General features: G+C 41.9%; 2 protein-coding genes across 6 annotated transcripts in view; one reads left to right on the top strand and one right to left on the bottom strand.

Annotated features, from left to right (window-relative positions):
* LOC311627468 (uncharacterized protein) overlaps positions 1-12,121 on the top strand; it is a 228,795-nt gene that overhangs the window by 8,821 nt on the left and 207,853 nt on the right. The gene's annotated exons all lie outside the window — the stretch shown is intronic.
* Positions 1-12,121, bottom strand: part of PDE3B (phosphodiesterase 3B) — a 131,382-nt gene that overhangs the window by 3,756 nt on the left and 115,505 nt on the right. For both annotated transcript variants that reach the window (XM_084893976.1, XM_084893977.1), the window contains 3 exons: positions 6,992-7,195; positions 3,688-3,849; positions 463-715 (listed from right to left, as the gene is read on the bottom strand). In XM_084893976.1, coding sequence (XP_084750102.1) covers positions 463-715; positions 3,688-3,849; positions 6,992-7,195 — 619 coding nt within the window. The remainder of the gene's footprint in view (positions 1-462; positions 716-3,687; positions 3,850-6,991; positions 7,196-12,121) is intronic.

The following is a 12,121-nucleotide window of genomic DNA, read 5'->3' as shown; positions in this document are numbered from 1 at the left end:
TGATTCTCATCACGAGAGAAGTTTGGGAAACACTGGCACATGTGTCAAACACAAGGCCCGCGGGCCAAATCCAGCCCGCCAGGCCTTGCAGTGTGGTCCGCACCGCGCTGTCATCACTGCACTCCGCTGTCAGTTTATGACATTGTCAGTTTATGACATTGTCAGTTTATGACTGTTCAGTAAACCATTCGGCCCGCGATTTAGGCTGGATTTTAGATTTTGGCCCCTTCTCCGATTGAGTTCGACACCCCTAGGCTAGAGGATAACGCCTCAAGAGATGCTTGTCTCTGTGACAGCATTAGCAATGGGTACCCAGCCCACAGCAGGAACTCACAACCTGAACACATATATCATAGTTATCCAGGATAAGGCTACTGAATCTTTTAAAACAAAGATCCAAATCCAAATTAAATGGATATTTCTGTTAAGAACATTGAGTAAACAGTATCCCTATGTTCTTACTAAGATTCAGATTGTCTCCTATTTCTTCATCATCGGTATCTAATTCTTCACCATCCTCATCAGAACAACTTTCAGTCTCATCCTCCTCTTCTGCTTCCATCCACTGGCCCGGGAGCAAACCGGCAGCATCGTAGGAGTTACACAGCGGACCCACGATGTGGGTGATGAAGGACTCCTGGAGCTTGGCTAGTTGAGGAGAAGAACGATCCATGAAGGGACTGATGGGCAAACCAAGGCTTGCTTCTTCATCTCCCTGGAACATTTTAAAAAGAAAAGTACATTCTTAACTGTTGAGAAAACAACTACTACGCTTTGCTGTTAAATTATCTTAAGGTGTTTTTTTTTGTTTTTTTTTTTTTTTTAAATAAGCAGTCTACATAAAAATGACTTTTACAAAAAGTGCCAATGAATCTAATTATTACTCTATCATTTCAACTGTAAGCATTTCTCTAATATTTGAGAAATCCTAAACAAAACTTTATTCTCACACTCCAACAGTCAACTCATATGCTTGATACCCAGTTAACAAGAAAAAACAAACAAACACGTCTTTTTAGAGTAAGTGTTAGCAAATTTACTAACAACCTGCAAAATTCCTTAGAGTCAAATACAGATTCTCTTTGTCCTAGGTGGAGACTGTAAGTGGGAACACTTGTTGTAGCGGTACTGTAAACGTACAAGGAATGTAATTCCAAAGTCAAGAAGATATGTTTGATGTTTGGAAATAGTGAAATGTTAGGCTTGTGGAGAAATCAGTATACTCTTACTTTTGCAAATGCGTTTCAACACCCCTCCCCTTTTGTAATGGCATAGTCGTCCATTAATGTAAATAAAAAAGCCTAATATGTAAAACAGAAAGAAGTAAAGCTAATGTGGTTGAGGTGAGGATTCTGGGCTCAGAGCCCCAATTGCTTGCCCTGAGATACCCTCATCACTGTGGCCTCTAGGGTTCTGGAGAGCACAGTACTGTAAGATCAGACATATGTAGCTTTAAAATCTGCTTTTGCCACCTACTACCTAGAGGGTGTTGGGCAAGCTCTATGTTCAATTCATGTGTAAAATTTAATAAATCTATTTCACAGGGTTGCTATGAGGATGGAAAGCAATATGAATATATTAAGTGTTCAGCACAGTGCTGAGCATTCTCCAAATGGTACTGTGAACAGTTTGGCTCCCAGTGTCTGTTCTGGTGGGGAATGAATACGCTCCATAATGCACAAGTGCTGCAGGCAAGATGAGTCATATGTCCTTATGAAACTGTCTCAGTGAACTGTCCTGTGATTTAATATTCTATGACTAAGGAAAGAATGTTTGTTTTTAAACCAGTTGAGGTTGCCCACAGGATTCTACAATTTCATAGGTTTAATATAGCATATATATATTTTTTAGAAGTTTGGCTTTCCTAAGCTCACGGCACTTAGATATAGGAATATAAAGCTAGTGTAATTACAATGATAAAAAGATGGGTAAGGTTAGAATTTTGCATCCATATCTCAAAGATGTTTAATCGCATAGCTAGAATGAGAGGAAATGTAATAGTTTTGATGAGGGTTAACTAGAACTTTCATATAGATTAGTACATTAAACTTCATAACAATTCTATGGTAGGGTGTCATTTTTCTCCTTTGACATATGAATAATGAAACCTAGAAAAATTAAGTGATACTGTCTGAAATATGTGACTTTTAGTGAAAGATCAGGAACTATAATTGCCAACATTTATGGAGCACTTATCTGTCAGGAACTTTTCTAAGACTTTAAATATTCAGGTTGTTGTGAGGATTAAATAAATTATGTGGTAGGTGCCATCAACATTTCTGTTTTATAAATGGGGAAATGAAGGCAGAGAGGTTAAGGTCACACACTGCTGGTAAGGAAAAGGATCCAGGATTCAACCTCAGGCATGGTTTTACGTTTGTTTAATAAAAATTAATTCTATATATTTTAAAAATAATTATATTGTAAATGGGGTTGAAATAAACTTTTCAAATGTCCTTTCAATGAAATTTGTGAGTTTTCACAATCTGGCGTATACTAATACTTTTTAATTACCTTTGTACAGAGGGCATTAAATTCTTTTGTGAACATAAATTAAATCCTGAAACAGGCTTCCGTTATCTTTAAGAATGAATATAGGACTATGCAAACTGATTACTACAGATTAGGCAAATATTTATTACCATATCTTACCCAAAAGTACAAATAATTTAGTTCAAGTGTATCAGGATAGTAAAATATTAAAATATTAATTACACAGTATAGAATATTTTAACTTATGAACAGCAGAGTACACATTATTGTGTTGGGACCTTTAATTAGCTAAGGTGGCTGAAAGCCACTGCACATTGATTGGTCATTTGGTACAATCTGGGTGTGACAGGTACAACAGGTAACTGTGCATGCTTTATAGACTCCACTTCATCACTCCTGCTAGAGTTGCAACTTATGTTAAGAAAGTCTCACAGAGGCCTCACATGGTAGATATTTGTTTTTACTGGTTATTAGGGTCAATAAGGATTTCCAAGGAATGTAATTCTCAAGTCAAGAAGATGTGTTTGATATTTGGAGATAGCGAAATGTTAGGCTTGTGGAGAAATCAGTATACTCTTACATTGTAGAGGCCTCAAAATTGGACCTCAAAAAAAAATGGAAAGATTCTGCAAAGTGGTAGGATTAGTTTTCAAGACAAGAGTTTAAAACACATGAGGAAAGACCATGTTTATACCTTTGGATTCTTGAAAACCATTAAGATCTACTTTGTCCCCATTTCTAGCTAATTTATAATCCTCTATCAGGACTTTTACCCAGTTGATGTTTCTAAGGCAATCTTTTTATAGCAGAGTTGAAGATGGTTGATAGCCTTTAAATATAACTTAAGCATAATCCGAATCAATTAAAAACAATTTCATTTGGAAATAAATTATTGTAGGCTATATCGGTTCTCACGGTTGAAAGGGACCTTGGAATCATAATGTAGTCTGTCCTTACCTCTACACTCAAGTACATTCAACCCACTTTAGATAGGCCATAAACTTTTTTTTAATAGCAGCAAAGGCAAAAAGAGCACAGAATATACTAAGACCAGAGCAAATGAAACAATTTCTAACCATTCTTAGTCAAAGCAATTCAGATTTCAAACACTGACTGTAGCTTTCCAAATCCCAAAGGGCAGTGTCTTCAGATGGCAGCTATTAAAAATCCCACCAATCTCACATTTCAACCCACCTGCTCATAAAATTCATTGACAATGCCTTCTGTCCATTTCAAATGCAGGTTCCGAATCTTTGCTGGGCCATTGATGTCTGCCAGCTTGATGCACACCTGGCACACTAAGAGGCGGTCATTCTCATTACTCCATTCTATACCATTACTATTTACATCATTGGCCTGTTTTGGAAAAACAGAATTATTTTAGATTCTGAGGACACAGGAGTTTTGTTGTTTCTACCAAATTACCTTAAAGTTTTCCTAACCCAATGACAGGCAGGAATTTCAATAAATGCTTCTTTTAATCTATTTGTGCCATCATATGGACCTCTATGGTTAAGTTTCTCTTGAATTTGAAATGTTATTATAATTTTGTTTCAATAGAAGCAGAGACTATAAAAACATAACAAAACCATAGGTTTCCATATTTGGTGATTACCACAGAGGATTATAATTTTGTGTGTGTGTGTATTATTAATATGCAATATAATATATAAGTATATGTATGCAAAACATCAGAAATCATGTAGAATTGTAACTTTGTACCTCAAAAAAAAAGAAAATACTTCAGGATCTAAGGAGAAGTTGGCTCTAGCTGTGAAAGACAAATGTGATATGGTTTAAAGAACACAAGTCTTAGAAGCTGAGCTCTATGGTTTAAAATCCTGACTCAGAATGACGTGCTAATTTATTGTGTGATACTGAAAACATCATTGAATCTCTTGGAGTGTTTCTTCATCTAGAGCAGTGTTTCCCAAAGTGTGGTACGCGTACCCGCAGGGGTACGGAAGAGTTTGGTGGGGGTATGTGTTGCACCGGAGTTTGGTGGGGATATGCACTGCACCGTGCTTAGCTGCGCCTAATTCTATGTTCTCATGAGTACGAGGGGTACTCAGCGTTACAAAAAATTATAGAAGGGGTACACATATGTCAAAAGCTTGGGAAACACTGATCTAGAGGAGAGTCTTGTCCAGGGGGTTAAATCTAGTACTTTTTTGTTACCAGTTCCTCTACCATGAAAGGACACCTTCCTTTATGTCAGAAACTCATTTAAAAACAACAACAACAACAACAACAACAAAAACCCAGATTCCAGCCCTGGCCATTGTGGTACAGTTGGTTGGATCATCATCCCTTACCCAGTAAAATTGTGGGTTCAATCCCCAGTCATGGCTCATACCTGGGTTTCAGATTCTATCCCAGATCAATGGGGAGAGGGTGCATACAGGAGGCAACCCATGATGTCTGTCTGTCTCTCTCTTTAAAATCAAGCATATCCTTAGGTGAAGATTTTTTAAAATGAGAAGAAAACAATAGATTCCTGCCAGCAAAAGAAGGCGCATCCTTCCTTCAGGAATCAAAAGCAGTGGTTTTCAACACTTTTTCACTCCAAATGTCTGAGGCACAGAACACGCTAATGAATACCACTATCCTAGGATAGTGTTCACTCCTTATTCTTTTTTTTTTTCTTCCTTGCTCTTTATTCTTTAGCACAGTGAGTGCATATTCTCAAGTGGAAGAGTGGAGAGTACTTCTCTCCCACACCAGCCAAGCACTAATATAAAGAAGGTGTAATAAGTATGGTGCAGTAGACATAATGGGCTTCCTTGAAGTACATCTTTAACTTCATAAAAGGTCTTCCTTGGCACAGTGCACAACTTTCTTAAATCTGCCGCTAAAAACTTTGAACATAATTCATTTGTCACCATGTGAAAGTTACAAGTCTTTTTCGGAGAGGAAATGCAGCAAGCTATAGTATTTTAGAAAATGTTATAATAAAAATATTCATTTAAAATATTGGAATATGTAGATATTTATCATGAATTTATAAACAGTATTAATTCTAACAATATTATATAACTAGAGGCCTGGTGTACAAATTTGTGCATGGGTAGTGTCCCTATAGGTGGCCTGCAGGGATCGGGCCAAAACCTGCAGTCCAACGCTGCCTGCAGCTCCTACCTGCGTGCTCTTGCTCATCCCGGCCACACTGTGCCTGCCACGGGCTTGTGCCCAATTAGTTCCGATCAGGAGAGGGTGGTGCTGCCACAGCAGCGCTCACCAGCCATGAGCCCTGTGTCTGGCACCTTCCCAAGGGGAGTGGCCTGTGGAATTGGGTCAAAAACGGCTCTCTAACATCCCCCAAGGGGTCCCGGATTGCAAGGTCAGGCTGAGGGACACTACTGGTGCATGACCAAGCCAGGGAGGGACCATCTCACTATGTCCCAATCAGCCAGACCCCAGCAGCAAGCTAACCTACGGGTCGGAACATCTACCTTCTGGTGGTCAGTGAACATCATAGTAACTGATCAACCCATCCACTGTTTGCCCCCTGGTGGTCAGTGCGCATCATAGCGAGCGGTTGAGCAGCCTTAGCATATCATTAACATATTATGCTTTGATTGGTTGTTTGGTTCTGCCGTTCAGTCTATTTGCATATTACCCTTTTATTATATACTAGAGGCACAGTGCATGAAAATTTATGCATTGGTGGGGGTGGGGGGGAATCCCTCAGCCCAGCCTCATCTCTCTCACAGTCCTCAGGGGCGGGAGGCAAACCAGCCATCAGGGGAAGGTGACACCCTATTATATCTCTGCTGCTGCCACTGCTGACAGTGCAAGTCTCGTCCGGCCCTGGTTACCTGAGCCTCAGGTGGCCCTGGGTGGCTGAGCAGCCACCATCCAAGGCTTGCTTGCACCTCCAGCTGGCCCTGGGTGGTTGGGATCTGAGGGGACTGGGTGCCATCATCTTGTGACTGTGGGCACCGCCATCTTTGAGGGTGTGACAGTCAATTATCATATTATCTCCTTATTGGCTGTGAATGCTGCCTTCTTTGAGACGTATAAGGGTCAATTAGCAAATTCCCTCTTTATTAGATAGGATACTAATTAGACTGGATATCTTCTGGGTGACCTTCCTGACATCCGTCTGGACAAAGCAATGGTGGTGGTGGTGCCAAGGCAGAGCAGTTACAGGTGATCAGACTGGCAGGGGAGAACTGTTAGGGGGATCAGGCTGGCAGGGGAGAGCAGTTAGGGGGATCAGGCTGGCAGGGGAGAGCAGTTAGAGGGATCAGGTTGGAAGGGGAGAGCAGTTAATGGCAATCAGCCAGGCAGTTAGAGAGATTAGAGCAGGTAGGCCAGCAAGTAGTTAGGAGCCAGTGGTCCCAGATTGCAAGAGGGTGCAAACCAAGCTGAGGAATACTCGCCTCCCCATGCATGATTTTCGTGCACCAGGCCTCTAGTATAGGATACTTTTATTTAGTAACACTGATAACCGTGGTTTCCATTTTTGATACCAGGCATAAATTACATAACAAACCTTGGCGTTGAATTCAGCAAGGAAATCGAAATGCTTCTTAAGGTCTGTGGCAAGGATTGCTTCAATGACCAAAAAGCGAAAGCGCTTGAATTCCACATGATCAAGATTAAGAAGGAAGTTGTATTCTGGGCGAGACAGATACAGGCTCCAAGCTGATGCAGCATGATGATTCTCCAGAACAGATCTATCGTTGTATAAAACTGCCTAAAAAGGAATAAGAAAAATAAGGTGGGCATCTTAAAGATATTAAACTTTTAATAATAAACAGAGTTGGGATCAGATTAGAAGAAAAACAGTGAGTAATAGCTCTATGCCATTGGTATTTTAATTTTGTGAAGGGTTGTGATACTTTTCTAAATGAGTGGACCAAAGTGCAAGGTAAGGTCCACCTTTCCTGCATGCACAGCTAGTCAGTGAAAGGGAATTGGTTTTCCAAGTTCATATTCTTTGCAAATACCATCCTGCCTTCCCAGAGATGGAAAGGTGGTGTTTAAGATCTACTACATGAAACCAGTAAACCGTTTCAGATCAAGCTTAGTCCTTAGGGATATGGAACAGGCTTGGGATACATTTCTTCAGCTAGCATGGAATCAAGGGTGGTGGCAACAGAAAAGAAGCAGGAGTACAGTCTAGGCTGAGGCAGGCCCAATGTCTGAGAAGGACACAGCCTACACTTCCAACTTGTCGCAGTGCCTGGGAATAAGAAGTGTGAAACAGGTAAGAGTACAAATCCTTTGGTTCAAGTGTTATGGCACTATTCACTTTTTCTCCACCTCTTCCACCTCTAAAAATTAAGCAATTTTTAAAACCATTAAGCATAATAATTAAAAAAAAAGATTTTAACCAAATATTTTATTGTAGAATATAACGTATGCAAAAAAAAAATGCTAAAACTTGAATTGAATAGTACATTTTAATAAATAGTTGTAGAGAAAATGCCCATGTTACCAATGGTACTGTCAAAAGTATAACATTGCTGACTCCTTGGAAACTTTCTTTGTACACCTTTCTTATCACAACCTTCTTCCTCCCCACAAAGATATGCTTCCCTAAATAATATATTCAGTAGTTTAATTTTGCCTATTTTTAGAGATTGTATACAAGAAATTTGTGTTCAGGAACGATTGGGGCCGACAGTCACTGCTCCCGACAGCTGACGGTGCTGAGTGAGGTGCTGAGTGATTGGGGACAGCGCTGGGAGCCAGCAGCGCCTGCGAGTGTGAGCGCTGGGCAGCACCACAGTGCGTAGGAGCCAAGAATTTTCGTTAACCACCAGAGGCTTGCCCCAATTATAGCAACCAGCACCCTGCCTTGGTCTGGTGCCCCCACTCACCTGCCCCACCATTCTGCTGCAGCCAACACCCGTCATGTTCTGTGCACGCCCCCTGGTGTGGGAAGTGCATGTTATATAGCAACTGGTTGTTCTGCTGTTCAGTCTATTTGCAGAGAGAGAGAGAGAGAGAGAGAGAGAGAGACAGAGAGACAGAGAGACAGAGAGACAGAGACACACACACAGACACTAGAGGCCTGGTACACAACCCTGACTGCTTCTGCCTGCCAGCCTGGTTGCCCCTAACTGCCTCTGCCTGCCTGATCGCCCCCTAACTGCTCTCCCCTGCTGGTCTGATCTCAACCCCAACTGCCCTCCTCTGCTGGCCAGTTTGGTTCTGATTAGTTGGTTTCTTTGCCAATCAGCATCAAAAGCTATAGGTATCCTGGCACATGCATTTGTATGGGATATATGCATGGGAGTAGATTTGGGGAATTGTACAGTATATAGATCTTCAACTTTACCAGAGAATGTCAAACTGTCATATATAGTGTATGGGAGTGTCTTTGTTCCACACATCAGCACTTCATATTGACCTTTAAAGTTTTTTTTTTAAATTGTTGGGTTTCTCGTGTTAGTTTTAATTAGTATTTTCTTGATTACTAATGAAGCTAGCAATGGTTTTTGGTTGTTTGGATTTCCCATTTTGTTCATGCTTGTTCAAGTTTTCAAGTTATAATTTAGTTGTCTTTTTCTTACTGATTTTAGGAATTCTCAGTATATTCTGGTTTTGATTCTTTGGTTGGTTGTGTTGCATATCTTTTTTTTTTTTTTTTTTTTTTTTTTTTTTAATTTTCTGTATATCGTGGTCTCAAATCTTTTGTTGGTTGTGTTGCATATAGTTTTTTTCCCCACCCTGTGTCTAGCCTTTTTAATATTCTTAATAGTGTGTTTTTAAATTTAACGTAGTGCAATTCTTCAATAAGTTTCTTTTATGGTTAGTGTTTTTCTTTCCTGTTTAAGGAATCCTTGCCTTCAGGGATTTTGATTGTTGGTGGCACTGAATTTTTAAATAGATAATTACTCTTAAATTGATTTATCTTGAAATATTGATGCAATCTGGGATCATGGACTATTCTCCTCATTCATTTTTCAGGGTATATGAGTTAAGTTTTATATTTTCCTGACAAAATCTTGCATATTTTTGTTAGATTTATTTCTAAGTACTTCATGTTTTTGGAAGCTATTAATAATAAAGGCTATCTTTACAAAAAGCATTTAATTTTCTAATTATCAGCAGCTGGCATTTAAAAGTATAATTATATTTGCCCTGGCCAGTGTCTCTCAGTGGTTAGTGTGTCAGCCAGGGCACCAAGGGCCTGTACCCGGGTTGCAAGTTTGATCCCTGGCCCCAATCAGGGCACTCAGTGCTCCTGTAGGAGGCAACCAATCAATGTGTCTGTTTCACATTGATGTTTTTCCTCTGCCTCTCTCCCCCCTCCATCCCTCCCTCCTTCCACTCTCTCTGAAAATCAGTGGAAAAAATATCCTTGGGTGAGGATTAATAAATAAACAAGCAAATAAATAATAAAAGTATAATTATTTTTATATATTGAACCTTATGCCTACCAATCTTGCTAAAATTTCTCATTTTACTAATTTATTTGAAGATTTAAAATTTTTCAACTTGCACAATCATCTGAGATTAATAAGTTTTGTTTCTTCTTTTTTTAGTCCTTGTTTCTTTTACTTTTTTTCTTGCCTTATTATACTGGTTAGAATCTGTAGTATTATCTTGAATTGTAGGCATATTTATTGATATCAAAGATAAAGTATTCAGAGATTCACTACTAAGCATATGATACTTTGCTTAAGGTTGTTTTTTTTTTTTTTTTTTTAATGACACTTCACTACATTGGGAAACTTCTCTTTTATTCCAACTTTGCTAAGAGTTTTTATTATGAATCAATGTTGAGTTTTCTAAAAAATTTTTCTATTGTCATTGAGGTGAAATAATTTATAACTTTAATCTGTTAAGGTGAGAATTTCATTGATTCATTTTTGTTAAACTGTCTTGCAGTCTATGATAAATGCAACATGTTCAGGGTTATCTTTTCTAAATATTACTAGGTTAGGTTTGATAAAATTTTTACTTGCGAAAACCGGTTTGGCTCAATGGATAGAGCATTGGCTTGGGGACTGAAAGGTCCCAGGTTCGATTTCGGTCAAGGGCATGTACCTTGGTTGCGGGCATATCCCCAGTAGGGGGTGTGCAAGAGGCAGCTGATTGATGACTCTCTCTCATCGATGTTCCTAACTCTCTATCCCTCTCTCTTCCTCTCTGTACAAAATCAATAAAATATATTAATTTTTTTTTTTTTACTTAAGGCTTTTTGTTTAAATAAAAAAATAAAAATAAATGCAGCATTCATTTTCTCTGTGGTTCCCCTCCCAGTCTTCAAACCGCTCATCTCATCTGGCTCCACTCCTGCCAGAACCCCCGCCCCAAGCCCCTTGTTTACACTCATCTCATCTGCACGGACATCTGGTCAACCCAATCACAGAGAAGCATAGCCCAGACCAAGTCCGGGCGGGACATCTGGTCCACCCCCGCTTCCCTCGCACAAAGTCCTCGCGGCCTCCCTTTTCGGGGAGTGCTGGTCGACCGGGATTTTCGTGGAAAAGAAAGAGGAAGCCGGCCCTCGACCCACCCTGGGAAAGGGGGCCACGTGCCCGCCATCCACCCCCGCTTTCCCGTCCCAATCCGGCGGGGTTTGCGAAGAGGAGGTGAGGGTCGCCGGGCCAGGCCCGAAAACGGGCGCTGATGCCGGCTCCGCATGCGCATTTCCTTCCTCCTTCCTTCCCTTCCCTCCGACACCAGGCCGCCCCCCCCCCCCGACACCAGGCCGCCCCCCCCCCCCCACCCCCAAGGAAGCAAGGCGGAGGGCTGACTTTCAATAGATCTCAGCGACGGAGCTGCTCTGCTACGTGTGAAACCCAGACCCCTAAGCAGGTCGTCTACGAATGGTTCCAACGTGTGTGGCGTGAAGGGCTGGGGGCGGCCCCCTTTCCGGCCGCACCCCCTTTCCCAGGAGGAAGGCTCTCTGCACCGGACCCGGGTCCTGACGCGCAGGCGGCGAGATGGTTGGACACGATGTCCCCACAGGGAAGGTGGGGACGGCTATCCGAGGCCCCCGGCGCTGCCCTATCCATCCGCCTGGGCGGGATTCTGACTTAGAGGCATTCATTCACAATCTCACAGATGGCAGCAGCTTCTCCCTATTGGCTCCTCCCAGATGTCTGAACCTGCAGTTCCTCTCATAAGGAGCAGGATTACCATGGCAACGCGTCATCAGCAGGAGAAAACTAACCTGTCTCACCACGGTCTAAACCCAACTCACGTTCCCTATTCCTGGGCGAACAATCCAACGCCTGGTGAATTCTGCTTTACAAGGATAGAAAGGATCAAAAAGCGACGTGGCTATGAACGCTTGGCAGCCACAAGCCAGTTTCCCCCGCGGTGACTTTTCTGACACCTCCTGCTTAAAACCCAAAAGGTCAGGAGGATCGTGAGGCCCCGCTTCCACGGTCTGTATTCGGACTGAAAATCAAGATCAAGTTGAGCTTTTTGCCGGTCTGCTCCACTCGCCTTAGGGCACCTGCGTTACCGTGCGACAGGTGGACCGCCCCAAGCTCCCCACCTGGCGCTGTCCCCGGAGCGGGGCGCGCCCGGGCAGGCGTGCGGCCCGGCGCTTGGCACCAGAAGCGAGAGCCCCTCCGGGCTCGCCCCTCCACCCCCCACCACACCGGGTCAGTGAAAAAACGATCAGAGTAGCCGAAACCGGTTTGGCTCAGTGGAT

Source organism: Pipistrellus hanaki (genome assembly GCF_964339955.1).
Source record: "Pipistrellus hanaki genome assembly, chromosome: 9".
NCBI lineage: Eukaryota > Metazoa > Chordata > Mammalia > Chiroptera > Vespertilionidae > Pipistrellus > Pipistrellus hanaki.
The sequence above is the reverse complement of the archived record's forward strand: the minus strand, read 5'-3'. Positions and strand labels throughout refer to the sequence as shown.